Here is a 24380-nt window from a genome sequence, read left to right as displayed (position 1 = left end):
GTATTTCTGTGTCAGGACCGCCTCTGTAAGGGGAAAACCATGCCATGCCAGTGAGTACCCAGCTGCAGTCATCAGCTCAAGCCCTCTGGGCTTGTTTCAGGAATCAATTCTTCTATCAGAATTAAGTATGGGATCAGTCCTTTTCAGATCTTCTCTTTCACACTGGGTCCACTCAAATTTAAGGACAAGGAGTCACAAATTACAAGATATGATCTTAAAAGTAGGACTGGAAAACCTCACCTGAAAGGAGTATGGTTTGCAAGTTCAGACTTTCAGCAGATTTGGAGTATTTTTTAGGACAAATTTACTTAGAAATCTGAATGAATTTGGGAGGTATGGTTGGGCATTGGGATAATTGGGCACAGAGAAATAGAAGGTGCCAAGAAGAACATTTTCACCCTAAAGACTATTCACTATCTTTACAGTCTATGGGTGCTAGCCCTTATTTACATTTAAATCACAGGCAGGGCCTTGCAATGTGCTGCGAGAGTAATTTTCAAATAAAGAAATTGACATCCAAATGTTCTCTCACTTAGCAGAACAAATATATGTTGCTCAGCATGTATGATGAAAGGCAGATTAAGAGGGGACAGGATGAATGTGAGTGGATATAGAAGAAGCACTCTTAGATATCCACACTAACATCTAACCAGATCTCCATGGGTCAGGATTCCAAGTCTGAAACCCTGTAGATGGGCTTAATGCCTGCCTTCACCTGCTGCTGAAAGTGTCTGTTTCTGGATGTAACATAACCATTTCTTTTACGCTTATACATACTGCTCATGTCTCAGTACTTATTTAATAGAGACTATTCAAAAGAGCACTTTTATTAATTTTCTGCTCATTTGCAGATTAATATTCAGCGAGGTTATCTGAAAGAAGATGTTTACAGTAACACAGAGACTGATGAAAGCAATCAGCACCTATGCAGGGAACATGAAATGATAACAGTGAAGGAATGTCCTATTTTGTGGTAAGATTGCACTTTGTTTTGAGAACTTTCAAAAGGGAAGTAAAGATTTAAAAACCTGACTTCAATATGTGATGGTGGTTTAGCAGATGCTGCTGGAGCCCTGCCAGATTCTGCACTCACCCCTGATGTCATCTGTAGCTTTCTGGATGGCTCTGTACAGTATGCCACCTCAAGCATCTGCACCCTCGCTCTGCCTGAGAGCAGAGTGCTAGGCAGTTAATGACTTAAAGGGGCAACCATTGCCATGAGAGTGGCAGGACATGAGAGTGGGAAGATAAACACCCCAGCTTCCTTGCCCTTCACAGTTTCTTAGCAGGCCCCCTGAAGGAGTGAGCCCAGTTGCCTACAGTGGAAATGCTCTTATTAGAACACTTTGATTGGCTTTCCTTCCTTCTTTCTCTAATTTTCCCACTCTGTTATCATATTTCCCAAGATTGTCTCTAAAAAACCACTTGTAGCCAAATCCTTTTCTCTAGGTCTGCTTCTGGGGAAACCCAAAACAAGGGGGTAGGTGAGCCAAGATGGCCGTGGGTCCTAAATTGCATTGAGACCTCTGGGGAGGTACTGGACCAAACCAGCATTCCCAAAGAGACTTCTGTAATAAGGCCAGAGGCCAGAGTGTCACTTACCAATTGCATCAGACACACTGTAAGGGCAGTATATTTTGGGTGACATATGGGAAGACTTCATTCTGTTAGGAAAACATACTGGGTTACCTGAGATCAATTCTACTAGATAACAAGGGCTGATGGGAACACACACACAAAATTGCCTCTGGCATATCACCGACATGCCATCTGGCTTTTTCCTCCAATCTGATCCAGCTATCTCATCTCTCAGTCCACTGGATCGCTTCTTTTCCTCCTTCTAAAACACAGACCTCCTCACTTAATTATCCACCCATCCTTAGTCCCATTGTGCAGCAGTATGCATGTTGATCTGCATCTGTGTGAGCGGGGACTGGGCCACACACTGGCCAAGTGTCTCAGTGACGATGCCTCATTTATTCCTCACAACCGGTGAATGAGATAATGTATTTAAACTGCTTTGCATAGTGCCTGACTCAAAACAAATGCTTAATAAATTGCGGACACTCTTACTAACACGATCCAGCAATATCAGTAGTACTATTGCTATTTTACAGGTTGAGCAAATCAGGCTCAAGGATATTCAGTGACTTGCCCAAGACGATGGCTAGTAAGTAGAAGAGCTGAGATCAGAAACTAGTCAGTCTAACGATCTACCCACATACTTCTTAGATTGTCCTAGGAAGTATAAGTACCTCTTAGCCAAGGTTCAGTTGGAAAATCAGTTAAGGTACCAATTTATATTGATTCCTATTTCAGTCAGCCAATCTGTGTATTTATTGAATACCAAATAAGTCCAAATCATTAGGAAAATATAAAACATTTGGCATTGCTCCTCCTCTAATCTTCCAATTCCAATATTGAGGTCCACTTGATCCTCCTTAGAGGATCAAATCCATCCCAGGCAATCCTCTTATTCATTAGGGGAAATTTAAACAATCACAAACAGGTAATTAAGAATTGAATTGAATCACTCATTCCTGTTATACCAGCACTTGGTGGAGGGGAGGTGAGGGGCTTGCTTGAAGCCAGGAATTTAAGACCAGCCTGGGCAACACAGTGAGACCCCCATCTCTAAAAAATAAATAAAATATTAGCCAGGCATATTGATGTTTGCCTATGGTCCCAGCTACTCAGGAGGGTGAGGCAGGAGGATCCCTTAATTCCAGGAGCTCAAAGTTACAGTAGGCTATGATCCCACCATTGCACTCCAGCCTGGGAGTCACAGCAAGACTCTGTCTCTAAAAAAATAAAATAAAATCAGCATTTCTGCTTTTCCCACTCTGATCCTGTGCCCCAGTTCTAATAACTGAGTTCTGACCCTGGTTGGAGAAACTGAGTTTCTGTCTTTCAGAGTCTCTGCCTTGATAACCTGCCGGGTACCCTAATTCTTCTCAAAGTGACAGTATCCTGTCCTGACAGCCCTTCCTGGGTCCCAGTTTCTCTCTGGCAGTCCTTCTGTGGCCAGACTTCTTAGGCAGCCTGCCCACTGCCCATCTCCACCACTGGGCCTGCTTTTGACTCCCTCCCATCAGCAGGCCAAGCCTCATCATGCTACCCCTGGTTAGACCAGCCTTGGCCCCTCCCCACACTAACCTGGGGGCTGTGTCACGCCACCTTCCTGCTTCCTCTGCCCCTCCTGCCCAGTGCTGCCTGAACATGCCCTCGAGATATTTCCCACCTCCATCATGGATGCCCCCCAGATTCCAGGTTCTCCTCCTTTACCCAGCCAGGCACCAGCTGAAGTTAAGTCATGAGCACTGTCTTGGCACAGTGTTTTCAGTGGGATATGCGGGTCCAGTTAACTTCATTCATAAAAGCTGGCATTAGGTAAGTTAATAAAAATGTCGATGAAGCTGCCCATGCTGGAAGGCAGGGCATCAGGCAAAGGACTCCCACGTGGAGGCTACCCACGGTCAGAACGCTCAATGCTCAGCAGGGAAAATCCCCTGGAAGCAGCAGAGTGGAAAAGCCACGGGCCTTGGTAGACTTAATTCAAAACTTATCTCTGCCAATGACCGACCTGTGGGCTTTGGGCAAAATGCTCCCCAGAGCCTCAGTACCCTCATTTGTAAAATGGGCACAATCTTTCTTGTAATATCATTAGCAGTATTAAATCAAAATAAAGTAATACACAGAGTCCATTATAGTGCTGTATAGTTTCTGGCACATAATAGGTGCTCCATAAAGAATGGAAATTATTGTTTCTAACTTAGTCAAAAACTTGTATGGGTTATCCATATTTCTAAAAAGCAAAGCAGTTTTTTTCTTTCATTTAAATAATAGAGAATCTCTATATTCATTTTGTTAATCTTCAACTAATGATGGCTTTCAACACTTAAATTCCAAGTTTCTCTGTCCCCTAGTCTGGATGTCAAGTGGATTGAATGATCTGCAAAACACTTCAGCTCTCTGGGGGAGCTCATATTCAAAGGAGCCCTTCTGACAAACTGTGCTGACAAACTGTGCTGTAAATCAAAGAATCCTTTTGTACTGCAACTAATCACCTCTTAATTTATCTGCTTTGTATGTCTGAGTTATGGTACACTGGGTTTTCTTAAAGCAGGCATTCTCATATGAGGCATTTTATTTGTTTCATTGTAAATATAATAAACAGTATGGAAATGGGAATGGTGTTAAGAAAGCCAATGGTTATGTGTCACTGATAACTAAGACTGGTATTCAAGCTAAGGCACTTATGCCTTGCAAATAAATAATGTCTATAAGCATCAGCTGAAATCCAACTTACACAAGTTATAGGTATTCTGATGGAATTTAAAATAGCTAACAATCAATCAAACAGACATAAGAATTCTCTGTGGTAAGTACATCAAGATTTTCTAAAAATTGTACTGTAATTTCAAGGGCTATCAGATCATCTTATTATGCACGTTTAACTCACTTCCATATTCATGGCTCAAGAAGAGTTCATTGTCTCATGCCAAATTTATTGTTTTGGACATATATTGAGTTAACACCAAAGGAAAAATAATTGGCCCTTTAAATGTGTGGAGACAGAAACATATTTTTTTCTTTCTTAAAGACAAGGTCTTGGACTCATCTAAGAGCCACTGGACTACAGTGGCTATTCACAGGTGTGAACATAAATTCTAACAAGGCAAATATTTTTGTAAGTTTTATTTTAGGTCTATAGGCAATACTTGCCATTAAGTTTCACAGCACCTGGGATTATTTCACGAACTTGAATTTAGTGCTGGAATTTACTGAGTGCTCCAAGTCATCTTAAGTAATAAAATTAAATGGAACCCAATCTCTTAATTTGTCAAGATGTTAGATTGTATGTGCTGCAGAAGCATTTCCTGCCAAACCAAGAGGGCAAAATACTTCTCAGGCAAATGTGTTTTCTAACAAACAGCAAAGACAAGGTCTGTTACTTTTAGAACACATCCCTGGAATCAGCATGTTCAACAAAGCTTAAGATCAGGCAAGCCAGCCGCAGGAAGGTTTGATGAGAATGGACTAGCATTAGCATTCTGGTAACTGAATCAGGGAGGCCAGCCTCATTTCAGTGGAGAGCCAGTCTGTCCAGCATTGTGACGCAGTTTTGCATCCAACCACCCAAACAAAGAATTACATGGCAACAAAACTAAATGCAGGATGCAGGATGCTCAATAAACTCCCAATCAGCTCCTAACAAATAGCCTGACCTGAGCATAGACAAGTAGGAAGAGATTACAAACAACTGCTGTGGACTTGGCACCTTTCATGTTTTATGGGCTCAATAAATGTGCTCAGAAAAAAATGTTTCCAATGATGGCAGTGTTCTCTGTTTGAAAATAACGGAGTGAAATGAGTGAATAGAAGAATCAGAGAGGCAAAGAGAGAAAGACAGACAAAGGTAGAGAGATCCGCATTACAACGAAACACACATGTTCTTCAAATTTTGTAAACAAAAATGCAATGCTTAAAAACATATTTGTTACTGTAGAAGGAAAAAAGAGAAGGCAAATAAAAGCATATTATTTTACTTTAGGGAGAAAACTAGTATGAGATTTTTTTCTGAAATTGAGCTAAAATGTGCCAGATAATTTCACAGTGATAGATGAGGGGATGAAATTAAGTGATGACCAAGGCCAAGTGCAGCCCGGATTCTCTGATCCATGAAATGGCTGAACAATATTGTTAAACTTCTACTGTTGCAAATCCCAAGTACATTTCCTGCGTTTTCTATTCTGGCACTGCCCTCTTGTGATAAAACAACAGCATTGCAGTCATTGCAACCAACTTTTCTTGAAATGGTAATTTCAAAAAGCACAGACCCTCTGGCTCTATCCCAGGCTTTGTACTAAGTGCTTTACATACATCAGCTCATTTAAGATAAGAGCTATTATCCCCAATTTACAGGTAATCTAACTGTGCATACCCACAGCCAATTAAGTGGCAACAGAATTTCAAAGGAGGTCTGAATTTAACCACCATGGGTTGCATTAGGTAAATACTAATGCTTTAAATAGGCATCTGTGAAAGAGATGTAAAGGTTTTAAAGAATTAATAAACCACCCATTTTCTATCTTGCAATATAAACTTTATTCTGTCAGCAGCCATTAGAAATTCTTTCCTATGACTGGAAGAGCCCTTTTTACTTTTTGAGAGGTAAAGATTAATTTAAAATCTTATATACATCTAGGATTTTGATACTTACTATGCCAAAAAAGCCCCTCACTTATAAAATCTGCAGAGAAAAACAGGACCTTCTCTCTCCCTTTCTCTCTGTCTCTGAAGTAAACATGCAGACACACACACACACACACACACACACACACACAGCTGGATAATATCTGATACAATGAGATTTATAACCCTATTTATTGTTTTTAAGCTTGTTATTTATTGCTTATAACTTGTCCCAACGTTCATCTCTAACTGTAAATCGATTAAAATATTACTGAGAAAAAATACACCCATAGTATTATTCATTCTAGTGGGAAGGCAAAATATCTGACTTTTAGCCCTATGTAACTTTTAAGTTACACAGGCACCAAGACAGGAGAGGATCTTGTGCAGATGAGTACAGTGGTGGGGATCTGGAGGTGGATGTGTCCTGGTTAGGCTCAGGTAAGAGACTGAAGGTGGGGACAGATATTATTGGCGAAATGGAAGGATTAATCCTTGATAGAAGCCAAGTGGATGTTCCCAGTGGAAATCTACGTGAACATGTCAGCCAGGTTGGGACACCTTAAGAGGATGAAGTGGTCTGTGGGCAGGTCCCCTTCTTGGTGCTCTTTTTCTTGGGTTAAGATGAAGAATGGCCAAGGCAGGAAGGGTGTCTGAGAAGCTAGGAGAGATGCCTCTGACAATTACACATAGTGGTAAGAGTGTTGCAGTAGGTTTCATTTTATAGAGTAGTGAAATAAATATAATTTATAGAAAGATAATTACAATGATTTGTCAGCCTTTAAAAGTTCCTGAAAGTAATAGGGGCAGAATAATCTATGCATTTCCTACAATTCTTAGGACAAACACGTTTTCAAGGCAGTAACAAAAGAAATGAAAGCAACACAGCCCCAGCTCCTAAGGGAGGGTCTCTGAGAGGCAGAGTCCACCGTCCCTCCCATCCAGGGACCATTGTCTCCCCTCCAGTCTCTTGAAGCCTTGAATTAGGGAAACTTGACTGAGAGGAAAACAAAGAGAAGAAGCAACGTGTGGCACTGGGGCCTGCCTGGAAAGGGCCTGACTGTGAGAGGGGAAAGCAGTGGGTTCCCCTGCTCAGCAGGAATCCATGCCACTATCTGATACTTCCTGGGCCCAGAGAAGACCCATGGGGTAAGGCCCAGTCAGCCTGCAACTCACACCTCCTGCAATGGCCAAATTCTGGCCATTCTGGTGGGTGGGCTGACCAGGGGTGACACTGGAAAGTGAGCCATTTCAGTCCTGCAGCCCGATAGCTTTTTTCTCCATCCTCCCTTCCTAAGAGAGGGCCTGAAGTGTACATCAGCACTCATCGAAATGTCTGTAGTTAATACTTCTCCAAAATGTAGAATCATGACTTTTTTTAATACACAATTTTAGGCTTCAGCAATCCAGGGGCAAAAAAGGATCCCCATCACCCCTCTCCACCCCACTACGGACACTGGAGGAGCTTGTGAGCAGGTGCCCTTGGGAGCAGATGCCTTGCAGGCTTTGCAGATTCCCCAGGGAATGACTGCATGCACTGCCTAAAGCACAGGAGAGCAGGGGCAGAATGCTGGATGGGCTCAGGAGGCCAGGTACTCCCCGTTCCCAGGCTCACCACTGCATCATCCTGAACAGCCACTCGGGCATCAGGCACTGAGCAAGAAACAGCACAGCTGTTTCCCAAACAGGGTAGGCGCAACCCAAAGAAAGTTCCTGAAATGCTCTGCAAATGAACAGTTACTACTACATGCTCTGGGTATACTGCTGATGAAAAATAAGTAGGACCCTCAACCCGGCATTCAAAAAATTCAGGAAGAATTTGCTAAACCAATCACACAGAAGAAGCTGTGTGTTTTTTAACCTAGTCAGTAAAAAATATAAGGGAATGACAAGAAGGGAGAAAAAGTAATATTAACTTGAAACAGGAAGGCAATATGAATTTGAGTCAAATAGAATAGTTACACCCTATGTATTCTTGAAATTTATATACAGATATATCTTTCTACCACCATATGGAGGAAAGAGGTTGATTTTTTTTTCAGAAAAAAATTCCATCAAATCATTCATACTGATATAGTTTGGCTGTGTCCCCACCCAAATCTCATCTTGAATTGCAACTCGCACAATTCCCACATGTCATGGGAGGAACTAGTGGAAGGAAATTGAATTATGGGGGCAGGTCTTTTCTGCAGTGTTCTCATGATAGTCTCAGATGGAGATGAGGAACTTGTTGGGAACTGGAGCAAAGGTGGCTCTTGCTATGTTTTAGCAAAGACACTGGTGGCATTTTGCCCCTACCCTCGAGATTTGTGGAACTTTGAACTTGAGAGAGATGATTTAGGGTATCTGGCGGAAGAAATTTCTATGCAGCAAAGCATTCAAGAGGTGACTTGGGTGCCATTAAAGGCATTCAGTTTTATAAGGGAGGCAGAGAATAAAAGTTTGGAAAATTTGCAGCCTGACAACGCAATAGAAAATAAAATCCCATTTTCTGAGAAGAAATTCAAGCCAGCTACAGAAATTTGCATAAGTAACAGGAAGCCAAATGTTACTCCCCAAGACAATGAGGAAAATGTCTCTAGGGCATGTCAGAGATCTTCATGGCGGCCCCTCCCATCACAGACCCAGAGGCCTAGGAGGAAAAAATGGTTTCATGGGCCAAGCCCAGGGTACCGGTGCTATGTGTGGCCTAGGAACTTGGTGCCCTGCATCCTAGCCACTCCAGCTATGACTAAAAGGGGCCAAGGTACAGCTCGGGCCATGGCTTCAGAGGGTGCAAGCCCCAAGCCTTGGCAGCTTCCATGTGGTGTTGAGCCTGCAGGTGTACACAAGTCAAGAACTGAGGTTTGGGAACCTCTGCCTAGATTTCAGAGGATGTATGGAAATGCATGGATGTCCAGGCAGAAGTTTGCTGCAGGGGTGAGGCTTTCATGGAGAATGTCTGCTAGGGCAGTGCGGAAGGGAAATGTGGGGTCAGAGCCCCCACACAGAGTCCCTACTGGGCAACCACCTAGTGGAGTTGTGAAAAGAGGTGGTATCCTCCAGATACCAGAATGGTAGATCCACCAACAGCTTGCACCGTGCACCTGGAAAAGCCGCATACACTCAATGCCAGCCCATGAAAGCAACCAGAAGGGAGGCTATACTCTGCAAAGCCATAGGGACCAAGCTGCCCAAGACGATGGGAACACACCTCCCACCTCTTGCATCAGCGTGACCTGAATATGAGACATAGAGTCAAAGGAGATCATTTTGGAGCTTTAAGATTTGACTGGATTTCAGACTTGCATGGGGCCTGTAGCCTTTGTTTTGGCCAATTTCTCCCATTTGGAATGGCTGTATTTAACCAATGCCTGTACCCCCATTGTATCTAGGAAGTAACTAAGTTGCTTTTAATTTTACACACTCGTAGGTGGAAGGGACTTGCCTTGTCTCAGATAAGACACTGGACTGTGGACTTTTGAGTTAATGCTGAAATGAATTAAGACTTTGGGAGACTGTTGGGAAGGCATGATTGGTTTTGAAATGTGAGGACATGAGATTTGGTAGTGGCCAGGGATGGAATGATACGGTTTGGCTGTGTCCTCACCTAAATCTCATCTTGAATTATAACTCCCACAATTCCCATGTGTTGCGGGAAGAACCTGGTGGAAGGTAATTGAATTATGGGGGTGGGTCTTTCCTGCGCTGTTCTCTGATAGTGAATGAATCTCACAAGATCTGACAGTTTTAAAGAGGGGACTTTCCCTGCACAAGCTCTCTTTGCCTGCTGCCATCCATGTAAGATGTGACTTGCTCATCCTTGCCTTCTGCCATGATTGTGAGGTCTCTCTAGCCATATGGAACTGTAAGGCCAATAAACTTATTTCTTTTGTAAATTGCCCAGTCTCGGGTATGTCTTTCTCAGCAGCATGAAAATGGACTAATATACATACCTAATAAATGTATAGCATAAAATACTATCGCAGAATCTGGGAAGGGTGGTCTCCCTCATGTATTCCCATTTCCATTAGTAGCATCACTGTCCACCTCTTCACCCAAGTCAGGAGCCTCCCTTTCTCTCTACACCTCCACATCCCATCACCATCAGTTCTAACCATTTTGCCTCCACCTTGTACACAGTGTATTTCACTTTCCCTCCCTATCACCTACACTTATCTACCCCACCCTCTAATCCGGATGCCCTTTGGACGGACAGCCACACCCCTTTCACTGTGCATCACCAGATCAAAGAGAGGGTGGGAGGAGGATTGCCTCCAACAGCACCTGGGCAGTGGGCTTAGAGGGGAGGGCTGTGGGGCTCAGAGCTGCATCAGACACCCAGGTGGGAGTTGGAGAAGCTGCAAGGGAAAAGCTCCTCCCTGCATTCCTTATTCCTTAATGGCTGGCTCAGCCCCCCACCTCTCTTCCTTCCCCTTCTGTTCCTTCTGGGTGGCACCTATACAACCACAATGGGCAAGCATTGAGCCCCAGAATCACAAAGAACTGGCCCAGATACCCAGCAGCTTTGTGACCTTGGGCAAGCTGTTGAATATCTAGCCTCTAAAATGAGACAAACCACAGCACTAAGGGGAGGGCAGTGTGGTGATTGCTGGTGGGATAATGCTTGTGACACACTGGGCACATAGCCTCCTGTCATAGGCGCCCATTGCCAGCAGCCACTCCCGCTCTTCTTCCACCATCCTGGCTCACACCCCACTGAGAGGCTGAAACCTAGTGCTAAGTTTGGGAATTTGTCACCACATCCCTCTGGCTCTCAGATGAGAAAGCAGACATGCAGGACAGCAAGGGGCAGGCTGGCAAGAAACTCTGCCCCGTCCTCCCTGAAAGACTTGACTCTGTGCCATCACCTCTTTTCTCTTTCCTCAGTTTTCTCTTAGACTGCGTAACTTTTCTTCCTTCACTTTTATCATCCTCCTCACACCTCTGTTCATGAGTGTGCCCAGCAGAAGAACATGCAATTTGGAGGACATCAGACCTGAATTCAAATCTCAGTTTGCCCACGTACATGTGTGTGGCCCTGGGAAAGCTGCACCTATGTCACTGAGCCTTGTTTTCAAGCCTTTGGTAAAACAGGACACAAATGCCTAAAGATTAATTCAGTTAATGTCCATGGAACCCCTCACATGAGCCACATAAGGAAGGCACTTAGCAATGATCGTTTCTGGTCTCTAGGGGTAGGAATTCCAGGTCTCTCCTTGCTCCTCACCCATGGCCTTCACCCAATCCCATTTCTCTCCTCATTGGGGTCTATTATGGTTAATTGTATGCATCAACTTGGCTAGACTATAATGGCCAGTAGTTTGGTTAAATACTAATCTAGATGTTGCTGTAAAGATATTTTTTAGATGTGATTAACCTTTACAATCAGTAGACCTTAAAGTAGATTACCCTCCATGATGTGCGTGTACCTCATCTACTCACTTGAAGGCCTAAGGGAAAATAGGTTTCCCTTGAGGTTTCTTGAGGAATTCTGCTTCTGCCAATAACTCTTACCCGAATCTCCAGCCTGCCAGCTCTAGACTTCAGACTTGCCAGCCCCCACAATCATGTGAGCCAGTTCCTAAAAACAAACCTGTCTCTCTCTCTCCATCTCTATCTCTTAGTGCTTCTGTTTCTCTGAAGAACCCTGACTTGTATGGGGCACTACTCTGTCATGTTAAACAATCCCCCTGATTTACCACATTGTTAGTGGGCAGAGACCCAGAGCCCATCACAAGACCAGCATGGGTAGATATGGCAGTTTTGTTTCTCCCTTGCAAGCATCTTGACATGGAAGGGGGTTCTGCCATCTTGGTCATTCTCCTTAGCTTCTTTCTCCCATGTGGCTGGTCCATGTCCTACCTTCAGAACTGGCTGGAAGGCTGGGCCCTGTTTATCTCAGGCTGTACTCTAGAGGGCTAGAGGGTGTGGGAGTCATTGAGCTTTCTCTGCCTTTTATTTTAGTGATACAAATCCATCCAGAAAAACTCTGGTTGAACATTGTGGGATGAAATACATAAAGGAAGCAGTAAGCCGGCTTTGGTATTAAATTAACTCATTCCTAACAACTAAAAGAAGACCGGGCCCAGCTTAGGAAAGTTCTCTGCATTGGTTTTGAGGTCAAAATTACAGGTAAATCTAAAATTAAAAGATTAGTTAAAATTATTAAATCTGTAGCTAATAACCCTGCTAGGATGCCATGGTGAGAGATAACTGGTCAAGGGCAATATTCCTGAAACCCCTGGCCAGATACTATTTTAATACCATCAAAATCTCGGCCAGCTTTCACATCTGGTATGTCAGCACATAAGAGCTGGTGTTATGTATCATCCCCTTAGGCACATCTGCTCTTCCTTTTCTGATTCTCCTTCTCTCTCCTTCCCGAGATCTCCTCTTCTTTCTTTTCTCCTCCTTAATTCTCATCTTGCTTCCCTTTCCTCTCTTTTGTCACATTTCTCTTTTCAGCTTCTCCACTCTCTCCATTATCACTCATTCAGGAACCACTCAAGCTGCAGGAGGAACTGAGCAGAACGATCCTGCTGTAGGCCCTGTCCCCAGGGAACATCTATGCAGGTAAAACCTGGGGAAAGGAAGTACCAGGAGCAGCTCTCAGCAAAAAAGCCCAGAGAGTCCCCACAAGGACAGCATCCACAGGTAGGAGATATGCAGAAAGGAGGACATGGGGTAAGCTGAAAGGATGACAAAAAGTAGGGAGAGAGGGAAGTTGCGTGTTGCCTCATGTTTCTTAAGAGTCAAATGGTGGAGAGCAGTGGCGAACAGCATCTGTTCAGGTGCCTGACTGCTTGGGTTTTAATCTTGGTTTCTCTAATTTCTAGATACAATACTTGAGGTAAGTTATTTAACCACTCGGGGACTTCGTTTTCTCATCTGTAAAATGACAACAGTAATACGACCTACCTCATGGTTGACTTGAGGATTAAAGAAGTAAATACATACCTGTTAAGTGCTTGGAACACTGCCAAGTAAATATCCAAGAAGGACTGGATAAATTACATATGGATAAATATCTTGGTTATATTGGATATGGCAAATATTCAAGAAATGCTAGCTGTTCTCCTTCCCATTAGAAACTGAGGCAGCTTACAAGAATCAAAACCCACCTCTCACCTTGACTCTCTCTGAAATCCAAGAGAAAGCCAGTCCTGTGAGAGACAGCAAGAGGAAAAGTACCATCAAAGTTGGGAAGCACAGGTTCCAGGCTGTGTCTAATGGAATTTTCATGCACTGATGCACAGAAAGAGTATACTATGGATTACATAGGATTTGGACACTGGCCTGAGAATTTAACCCTCCATTACAATGGGTATCACCCAGGAAACTACATTGCAAATTCCAAATGCCCACCTTACCAGCAATCTTTTGGGATACCACTCTATTTTTAAGATGGTGACTGCCCACAACATCAATATGCATACAAGTTCCTAAAAAATTTAAACCTCAAATTTGGTGTGTCATAAATGTTTCTCACATTTGAAGTGTGCTACCTATGAAAAAGGCTCCAAAACACTGCCTTAAATATGACACTTGGCAGAAGGTTATTTGTCCCTTTAACTAATTCTTTAATTTTTTTGGACAATTCTTTCAGATTTTACAATTAACTAATTCTATTCCTTCAGTTTTTTTCTGAATCCTGAATATGTGGAAATAAGACTTGGAACATTTTCATAGTGACACCTGATGGTGGCCTTTTATGGGTCATACTTTTCAGACTCGAGATTCTTGGCTCTAAACAGTGAGGTTGTGTACATTTTGGTCACATATCTTAATGATAGAGCAAGCGTCACTGCAGATGTGAAAGAAGGCCCTGAGTTTGACTTTAAATATTCATATATTTTTTCTTTTTTTAACATTCTTTCTTTCTTTTTAAATTTTGTTTTTTTTTAAATATTCATAAATCTTGTGAACAGAAAAAAGAATGAGTTTCATCTACTAGGATGCCAAACTCCTCAGAGTTGACTAATGAAAATAAAGCCAGTGCTGTACTTTAGAGGGAAAATAATATTATTAGCCTTCCACATTTGAAAAGACAAGGCAGAGAAATAGAGATTTTAGGGGGACTGCATCAGCCACATATCTCCTGCATCACAAGAGCTCCTCCAAGGCCGATGAGAGGATCACTTCTAGGACAAAGAAAATTCAAGATACAAAGATGGAGAAAGGATCCAAGAGGAAACATAGGAAGACTTCTTCTCCTTCCCCTTCACTCACATTTCACCCTATACAGCAATTTGTGTCACATTGAAATTGCTTGCATTTCCAAATAGACTACAAGCTCCTAGAAAGCAGCCCCAATGTGTTCTTGAATTTCATGTTTTGACACCTGGCACTATACTCAAATCAGGGAAGACATTCAATAGGTGTTTGCTGAGTGACTTAATAAAGGAATCCAACAAACACTGCTGAACTCCTTACTGTGGGAAAGAGGAAATGGACTTGAAAATGTAATTTTAATGGCATAAAAGACATAGGGATAATATGTCTTTAAAAAAAAATAAATCCTACTTTCAAAAAAATAGAGCATATTACCTGGTGACTGCTGGTCTCAGATACTTTAACATCCAAAGACCCTGCCAGGACAGCATACCAGTTTGTTCCAATATCACCCTGGCGAAATACTAGAAAAAAAAAAACAGCGATATAAATATAACAGATACAACTTGGTTTTACTATATGATCTGCTAGTTTTTCACTGGTCCAAGCATGTCTTGGACCTAACTGAGCTTACCACCCTTCCCCTATCTGTTGCCCACAGGAACATGACATGTTTTTCTTTACCTCATCTGTCAACAAAGCTATATCCTATTTATTCAATATTCTGTGAAGTGGAACCTTGTTAAAGAGAACTCTATCATACTTACAGAGCTGTAATAAAGATGATAGCTTTAAATGTTACAAGATCCTTTGAATTTAAGAAGAATTAGCTGATATTTCCCAAGACTATATTAAAAGCAATGTGTTTTCTAGACTAGCACCTCTCCTTTTAAGGTGACCAATGATTGATTTAAAGAACCAAAATCTGCTTTGTTTAAAAATTTTAACTACTATATTATCATTGTCCATTTTCTTATTCTTTTTACAAATTCACTGCTTTGAAGCATTTAGAAATGATCCTCATCAGAAATTTTTGAACCTAATCTCGCTCTAAGTTTGTCCTCTCAGAGAGAAAATATTTAGGTATTTAGATAGAACCATAGTTCCCATATCATATTAAGACCAGGTTTGGGAAAGTAATTCCAAAACACTGGTTCAAAAATCTTATGCAAACCAACTGTCCTTTTAAATATCCTAACTAAATAACTAGATGGAGTGATTTGATATTTTAAAATCCTCTTCACAGTTAAAGTCAGAGGTCAAGTAACTCAATGAAAAATCACACGACAGCTCATGGGACAACTGAGTTCTGGCAAGGCTAGTGCTTACTGGAGAAGAGCAAGCTTCTGGGAACCATAATTAATGACGACAAGCTGCTCTGACCTTCCTGACTAGGACATGCCGTGAAAAGGCAAAGAACAACAATGACATCCTACCAAGTGCAATGACAAGCTTAAGACGCGGTTGATGAGTTTATAACTGGTCTCTCCAGTAACTCTGCTGCTCCAAATCTTTATAAGTGATTCATTTTAGAGTTAGGGTTTTGTCTTTCATGAAATTCTTGGCCCCAAAAGACATTATTATTTGTCAATCAAATTCACATTATACATGTTAGGAGATTCATTTTGAAAATGGCTTTTAGAAACATAAAAGAGTCTTATTGCCAAAAGAATAAAGTTTCTGACATCAGTTAAAAAAACTGGTTGAAAATGATATGTATGGATGATTTTTTTCTTAACAGAAATGTAACTATGAGCTGGGTGTGTTGGCTCCCGCCTATAATCCCAACACTTTGGGAAACTACGGCAGGAGGATTGCTTGAGACCAGGAGTTCAAGACCAGCCTGGGCAACATAGCTGACCTGGTCTTTACCAAAATTAAAGAAAGTAGCTGGGCATGGTGACATATGCCTGTAGTCCTAGCTACTCAAGAGGCTGAGGTAGGCAGATGGCTTGAGCCTAGGATTTCAAGGTTGTAGTGAGCCATGATTGCACCACTGCACTCCAGCCTAGAGGAGTGCAGAGTGCAATGGCACAATCTTGGCTCACTGCAACCTCTGCCTCCTGAGTTCAAGCAATTCTCCTGCCTCAGCCTCCTGAGTAGCTGGGACTACAGGTACCTGCCACCACGCCCGGCTAATTGTTTGTATTTTTAGTAGATACAGGGTTTCACCGTGTTAACCAGGATGGCCTCGATCTCCTGACCTATTGATCCGCCCACCTCGGCCTCCCAAAGTGCTGGGATTACAAGCGTGAGCCACTGTGCCTGGCCCACAAAATGTTAACGGTAGAAATTGTAGGTGATTTTTATTTTGTTGACTTTCTAAATTTTCTACAATAATGTTGTGACTCACCCTGTTGCTTTCCCACCCAGAAATACTCATGCCCTCTTGTCTAACTAAACCCAGGTTTTAGACAAGTTTCCATCCTCATCCGTAGGGCTAGGTGTTAGCTCCACTAGGGCAATCATGATTGGTCTAAATCAGTCCTCGTGATCCTATTATTTTTGCAATGTGACTTAGGCATGTGATGCATTTCTGGCCAATGAGTCAATACAAGAAGTCTGCTGGGGGACTTCTGAAACAGAGACCCAAAAAGAAATAGTCCTTCAGTAGGACGTTTTTGTATCAGTACATAATGCATCCAACAGCTGTAGCTGTCAGAACAATTTGGGACAAGTCTGAGGACAAAACCCAACACCTCAGAATGCATACAAAAACAAAAAATACAGGAAGGACCTGAAGCCTTAATAATTTCACTGAGTCACTTCACTAACCAACCCTGAAGTCATTCTACCTCAGGACTTCTTCTGTATGAGTAATTGATTTTTTTTCTTCTTGCTTAAGTCATTGAATATTCAAATCAGTTGAAAGGAAGTTTTCTGTGAGTGCAGCATAAAGTGTTCCAACAGAAGAACTATTACTTTTTTAATGAAAAAATACTTTTTAAAAAATCCAACTGTTACTCTATCTCCCTGACCCTTATTCACACCTGGAATAGATGATATTACTGGCATTAATTCAAAACATTACTATCAGCACTGGTTAAGAGAACTTTTATCTTAATATCCTATTGGCCACATATTTCTTGGATTAGAGAAGACAATTATTTGAATTTCTAAAGATATAGCTAAATGAGTGAATCATTACATCCCTCCAGCTCCATCTAGAAAGTTGGTTGCCCTGGAAGAACATTTACGTTCTGTGAACAAAGGAGTTAGGGAAACACCTACATGCAACTGAATAAACACACTAGAGGGAAATGTCACCTTAATACCTTTGGTTGAAACTCAAATATTTAGCACATAAATACTCCATTTATTATTTATCTCCATAAAGTAACCACAAATGAGCATAAACCATACATGGAAACATACTACTAGAGTTGCATTTCTTACATGTTATTCCCTTTTCCAGATTCTCATAATAACCACATAAGCAAATCTGATGAAGGAGATTTGGGTGAAATTTCTCAAAAGCTTTAACTTCTTTCAGTCGAGTGAAGATTATATCCACATCTTCACTGGATCGCTCCAATGGTCTGTATAGGGAGAAAAGGCACAAAGCTATATCAGTAAAAATTTACCTCAAAGTGAATCAATAGGCCTCATTTTAATTATATTCAAATTTACCCAAATATCCCACTTGTGAATATTTCATTGCAAATATTTATCCACCCCCTTATAGGTATTTCTGGGCCGATATAGACATTTCCGGAGCTTTACCAACTATTCGCCTTAAATCACTACTATTGCAGATGCTACAGCAGGAGTCAACCCCAGAGTGCTAAGTTCAAGGTGATACTCTGGTATAATGCTTAATCCCTTAGAAGCACAAGATACATGAAAATGCAGATTCTACTAAAAAATGAAGTCACAAACACAAATGCCTGCAGGGGCCAATAAGGTAAAGGAAGTGAGTAGAAAGAGCAAGATAAAAGGGAAAAAAATCTCTACTCTAAGGAAACAACAGTGAAATCACAAAGACAAATGAGAAGTGACAGCCTCAGTGTTGGTGATTCTCCACGGAATGGTGGGCATCAAGGTGAACTGCAAATGGGACTATCCACAAGGAGCAGCTCTTATTTGGCTGTTTTCCTTCTTAGTTTTCTGTGTAAATGTGGGCCCAGATGTTGTCAAATCTTCCCATTGTTCAAGGTAAATCTAGGTGTGTAGACGTTTGTTCACTTTTGTGTGTGTGTGTGTAACGGAGTTTCACTTTTGTTGCCCAGGCTGGAGTGCAATGGCACGATCTTGGCTCACTGCAACCTCTGCCTCCTGGGTTCAAGCGAATACAGCCGCCCGCTACTACACCCAACTAATTTTTTGTATTTTTAGTAGAGATGGTGTTTCACTATGTTGGCCAGGCTGGTCTTGAACTCCTGACCTCAGGCAATCCACCCACCTTAGCCTCCCAAAGTGCTAGGATTATAGGCTCACTTTGTCGCCCAGGCTGAGTGCAGTGACACAATCTTGGCTCACTGCAGCCTTGACCTCCAGGGCTTAAGTGATCCTGCCACTTCAGCCTCCCAAGTAGCTGGGATTATAGGTGCACTCCACCACATCCAGCTAATTTTTTGTACTGGCAGGGTTTCATCATATTGCCCAGGCTGGTCTCAAATTCCTGGGCTCAAGCAATCCTCCCGCCTCAGCCTCCCAAAGTGCTAGGATTACAGGCATGAGCCACCATGCCCAGTCTGTTCATATTTCTTGAACACTGTGTAGGCCACACACACACACAAAAATCTCTGGAATAGATCCAACCTGCTGACTGCCATTTTGTAACCTCTGGATTAAGATAAATCAAAGAACCAAACAAAAATAAGACAGTTTTACAAACTATATAAACTATTTTTTTCTTTTCTTTGAGCAATTTTCCAAGTCTGTTCCTTCCATGTGCTTTGCAGTCACCCACTGCTATTCTTGATAGATATTTCACATTATATAGAAACTATCATGTGTGCCCCAGAGCATTCTGGGATCAGAGAAAATGAACTGGATGAGGATGTGACAGAGACAAATAATGTTCACCAAATAGCCATGTGCTCCCATAAATGTACTAGCCTCCCTTGTAGTTATGCTGGGGCTAGACTGCGAACAAAACTAGCATATATCTCTTCTGAGGTGAGACTGGTAAGAGCCGGGGGCCTCTCTTCTTCAGGAACAACTTTGAAGGGTGTTATGGGTTGAACTGTGTCTCCTCAAAAGATATATCAGGGACCTGATACTCAGCAACTGTTCATGTAATCTTCTTTGGAAATAGGGTCTTGTAGATGCAATCAAATTAAGATGAGGTCACATTGGATTATGTTTGGCCCTAATCTAATAACTAGCACCCTTAGAAAAAGAGGGGAATTTGGACAGAGAGACACCAGGAAAACAGCCACGTGGAGGTGGTGACAGAGACTGGAGTGATGCATCTACCAGCAAGGAATGCTGAAGATTGCTGGCAACCTGCAAAAGCTAGAAAGGGACAAGAAGCATTGTTCCCTAGCGCCTTCAGAGAAGACATGGGCCTCCCACACCTTGATTCTGGACTTCCAGCCTTCAGAACCCTGAGAGAAAAAAATGTTTGTTGTTTTAAACCATTCAGTTTGTGGTATCTTGTTCCAGCAGCCCTAGGAAACTAAGACAGGAGGCATGTGTTTTACATGCCATAGCACAAGATGGAGAAGAATGTACAACCCACAAAAGATTCTGTGTAAGTGGCAGGTACGTTATCATAGCATCACCCAGCATTACCCAGACTAATACAGAAGTCAAGACTAGCTAGGCCAGAGTTCAAGGGACTTGGGACATTGTCAGAAGACAGATCCCATCATGAGAGATGAACATTTTCAGAGGACATGAGTAGATGACCTGTCACTAAGTGGAAGACCTAAGATACAGGCTTTTCTGAGCTTAGCTTAAAAGCTCTTCATCTTGCTCAATTTTCACCCCATCACACTTTTAGGACCAAGAAAATTAGATTCAAAGAATATGCCCACAACCTCCCTGGCCTCCCAACAAACCCCTACTAGAAGGGTTTGGATTCTGCTTCCTGAGGAAGAGGAAGGGAAATCCTGATGTGTGTGTGCCCAGTCTCTGAGATGACAGCATGCCTGAAAGCACTGAGAGATGTGCAGGCTTGACTTGGGGAAATACAACACATCAGTATCAGTGCCTCTTCCTCCTATTACCCCTTCGCAAGGGCTTTCTAAACTCCTTACCAGAAACTATGTCCTCAAAGTTAAGGGGCTTTGGAACAGAGACTAGGACCTCAGCAGTTAATAAGGTGGTATGGACAATGGTGCAGACAACTTTCAGTCTTTGTGTGTCTGAGGGGCAGCAAGGACAGCAGCAGCTGGCAGAGGTGCCCCTATTGAGGGATCCCAGACAGTAAAGCACACTTCCCGGGAGGCAGAGCTGGTGCTGGTGCCAGTAGGGAGCTGGGTTGCGGCCACAGAAGCACTGGCAGCAGCCACAGGCCCAAAGCAATGGCAGCATGCAAGTGACCGTGGGAAGAATCATAAGAACTAGATGAGTTAGAAACTGACTGGACATGATATGGCAGATTCTACTTAGCTACATAGGAAAAGAGACAAACAAAGATTAGAATCCATTTTCCACAAAGAAAGAAAGAGCATGCCTTTTTGTTTATTCTCACCAGAGCATCTCCCACATTAGGAGTGTAGACTAAGGCAGCTAAAAAGATTTTTAGCCTGACACTCATGAGAAAACAGCAGAAGAAAAATGTATGTACTTTTATACAGTCCAAAACAAGCACAGAAGAACTTCAATCTTCAGAACCAGATTGTTAAATGACAAAAGACACTTGGAAAGACAAAATTAATTTGAGATAACTGGGAGAAGAGTGAAATCTCTTCTCCTGATATTTTTGTGTGCCCCCAAATTAGGCCCTAACGATGTCATTCTTGTTTAATATTTAAGCCTCAGAAACAATGAAAAGCAACCTTCTATCTGTCATTAATTTTATTGGGTACTTCATGGAGTGGGGAAAATTTCATTTGGCTATTAACAGACACCTTTATTATTCGATCTCTGGAAACTACCACCAGTGATAATCCTTTTGTGAATCTCTAATTTCATAATGCAATGTATATTCTCACCTCTCTAGAGGTCATGTCTGGGACCTCCTTTATAGATCCTACAGTGCCCGAAACAGGGCCAACCATACAAAAAGTCCTTGCGTGTAATCTACAGCGACCTCAAACTGAATTTATCTTCTCTCCCACATCTGCTACTGCACCTGCCCCCCTTATTTCCATGCATGGAGTAGACTCACCCTCTGCTATGGTGTAAATAGCATAGAGGTGAGCATACTCCTTCTGCTATTTGGTCCCTCAAAATTCATGGGTCAGAAATTTAATCACCAGTGCAACAATGTTGGGAGGTGGAGTTTAAGGAAAAGTGCTTAGGTCATGAGGGCTCTGCCTTCATGCAGTATCTGTGAATTAATGAGTGGATTAATGCTGCTATAAAAAAGGCTTGCAGGAGTAGGCTCACCCCTTTCTACCTTCCACCATGTGAGGACACAGCAAGAAGACTCTGACCAGATAGATGCTGGCACCTTGATACTGGACTTCCCAGCCTCCAGAACTGTGAGAAATAAATTTCTGTTCTTTTTGAATTACCCAGTCTCCAGTATTCTGTGATAGCAGCACAGAACAGACCAAGACACTCTCCCTCACCACATCCCGGTGATTTTACCTGCGAATGTCTCTCAAATTCATCCCTCCATTAATCCTTATGCCACTCTCTCATTGAGCGTGGATAAAGGGCATGTGAAGCACAAAGCACATGTTGAGACATGAATCTGAACAGCATGGCAGTCCTATCCTAGGAGGGTTCTGTCTAATAATCAGCAGAAGCATTTTAAGCAGGGTAGTGGCATGCTTGGATATGCATTTTGGAAAGATCACCTTGACTGTGACTAGTGGCAGATGGGAGACAGTCAAGATCAACAGCCAAGAGGAAGTTAGGAAGTTCTTGCAGTATATCAAAATGATGATGTGGTTTCTCTAATTATAGCTCGCTCTAGGCTCCTTTCTTCTCCCTTCATAACGATGAACAGCTGGTCCCCAAGCAAAAGCTCCAAGTACAGAGAATTGATTTTCTTTAGCCTGGCATCTAATATCCAGGGCCTTTTTTAAAAAATGACTTTTTAAAAACTTTCACTTTTAAAACATGTTCAAACAACAACAAAAGAATCATTTACAATGCCTACAACTTGGTATTTTAAAAAATTAATATCCTAATTAAGAAATAGGCTAAGGACTTGAATAGACATTTCTCCAAAGAAGACATACAAATGGCCAACGGATATGAAAAGGTGCTCATTGTCACTAATCATCAGGGAAATGCAAATCAAAGCCATAATGAGATATTACCTTACATCTGTCAAGATGGCTATTATCAAAAAAAAAATGTTGGTGAGGATGTGAGGAAACTGGAACCTTTGCACACTGCTGGTCAGTATCTAAAATGGTGTGGCTGCTATGAAAATCAGTTTAGAGGTTCCCCAAAAAATTAAAAATAGAACTACCATTCATCCAGCAATCCCACTTCTGGGTATTTATCTGAAAGAATTGAAATCAAGATCTTGAAGAGATATTCACACTTCCATGTTCATTTCAGCATTATTCACAGTAGCCAAGATATGGAAACAACCTAAATGCCTATCAGTAGATAAACGGATAAAGAAAATAATACATATATACATACAATGGAGTATTATTTACCCCTGAAAATGAAGGACATTCTGCAATCTGTGACAACATGCATGAACCTTGAAGACATTCTGCTAAGCGAAATAAACCAGTCTTAGACAAATACCACGTTTCCACTTATATGAGGTTTCTAAAATAGTCAAATTCATAGAATAAAAGAGTGGAATGGTGGCTACCAGGGACTGGAGTGAAAGGGAAATGAGGAGTTATTATCAGCTGACCTAGAGTTTCAGTCAAGAAAGATGAATAAGCTCTAGAGATCTGCTGTACAACACTGTACTTATACCCAACAAAAATATATCATACACTTAAAAATTGGTTCAGAGGGTAGATCTCATAGTAAGTGTTCTTAACACAATAAAATAAAAATTTTAAAAAGAATCATTTGTAAACAAAGACACTGTAGAACGCAGGATTATAAAGTGGCCCCCTGTGACCCACGCCTTGTACAATCCTTTTGAGGCTGGGTGGGAGCTCCAATTTGCTTTTAGCCAATAGAATATGGCAAAGTGAAGAGAGATCACTCTCATGATTATGTTATGCTATATGGCAAAGGTGAAGAGATTTTGCAGATGTAATTATGGCCCAGAATTAGTTGACTTTGTTAATCAAAAGTGAGGTTTTCCTGGTTGGGCCTGACCTAATCAAGTGAGACCTTTAAATGAGGATGGAAGGAATGAGAGGTTCTTTTGCTGGCGCTGAAGAAGATAGCTGCCCTGGTTGTCTGAAGGCCTCTGAGAGGGCCATGTGGCAAGAAATGTGGGCAGTTACTGACTGACAGCCAGCAAGAAAACAAGGACCTCAGGCTTACCACTGCAAGAACTGAATTCTGCCAAAAATTATGTGAGCTTCGAAGAGGTCAACTGAGCTCCAGAAAGAAGCACCTCTTATTTATTTATTTATTCTCTTTTTTAGACAGGGTTTCACTCTGTCACCCAGGCTGGATTGCAGTGGCTAACTGAAGCCTCAACCCCCTCGGTTCAAGTGATCCTTCCACCTCAGCATCCCAATTAGCTGGGACTACAGGTGTGCATGGCCATGCTCTTCTAATTTTTTTTTTTTTTTTTTTTTTGGTAGAGACAGGGTCTCGCCTTGTTGCCCAGGGTGGTCTTGAACTCCTAGGCTCAACCAATCCTCCTGCCTCGGTCTCCCAAAGTGCTGCAATTACATGTGAGCCACCACACTTAGCCAGGAGCACCTTGATTTCAGCCTTTAAGACTCTGAACAGAGGATCCAGACAAGCTGTGCCTAGACTCCTGCCACATGAAAACAGACAAATACATGTGTGCTTTTTTAAGCAGCTAAGTTTATCATAATTTGTTACACAGCAACAGAAAACTAACACAAAGTTATTTTCTCACACTG

The 24380-nt window shown here is 42.0% G+C and overlaps 1 protein-coding gene across 9 annotated transcripts in view; it reads right to left on the bottom strand.

The window, feature by feature from the left end:
- RAPGEF4 (Rap guanine nucleotide exchange factor 4) overlaps positions 1-24380 on the bottom strand; it is a 381527-nt gene that overhangs the window by 240064 nt on the left and 117083 nt on the right. For all 9 annotated transcript variants that reach the window (XM_054548828.1, XM_054548824.1, XM_054548822.2 and 6 more), the window contains 2 exon segments: positions 17686-17828; positions 14725-14813 (listed from right to left, as the gene is read on the bottom strand). Coding sequence is in view for 7 of the 9 variants with exons in the window: in XM_054548824.1 (XP_054404799.1) it covers positions 14725-14813; positions 17686-17828 (232 nt within the window). In the remaining 2 variants the exon portion in view is untranslated.

This window comes from Pongo abelii, chromosome 11, assembly GCF_028885655.2.
Source record: "Pongo abelii isolate AG06213 chromosome 11, NHGRI_mPonAbe1-v2.0_pri, whole genome shotgun sequence".
Lineage (NCBI taxonomy): Eukaryota > Metazoa > Chordata > Mammalia > Primates > Hominidae > Pongo > Pongo abelii.
This window is presented reverse-complemented; position numbering and strand designations above follow the sequence as displayed.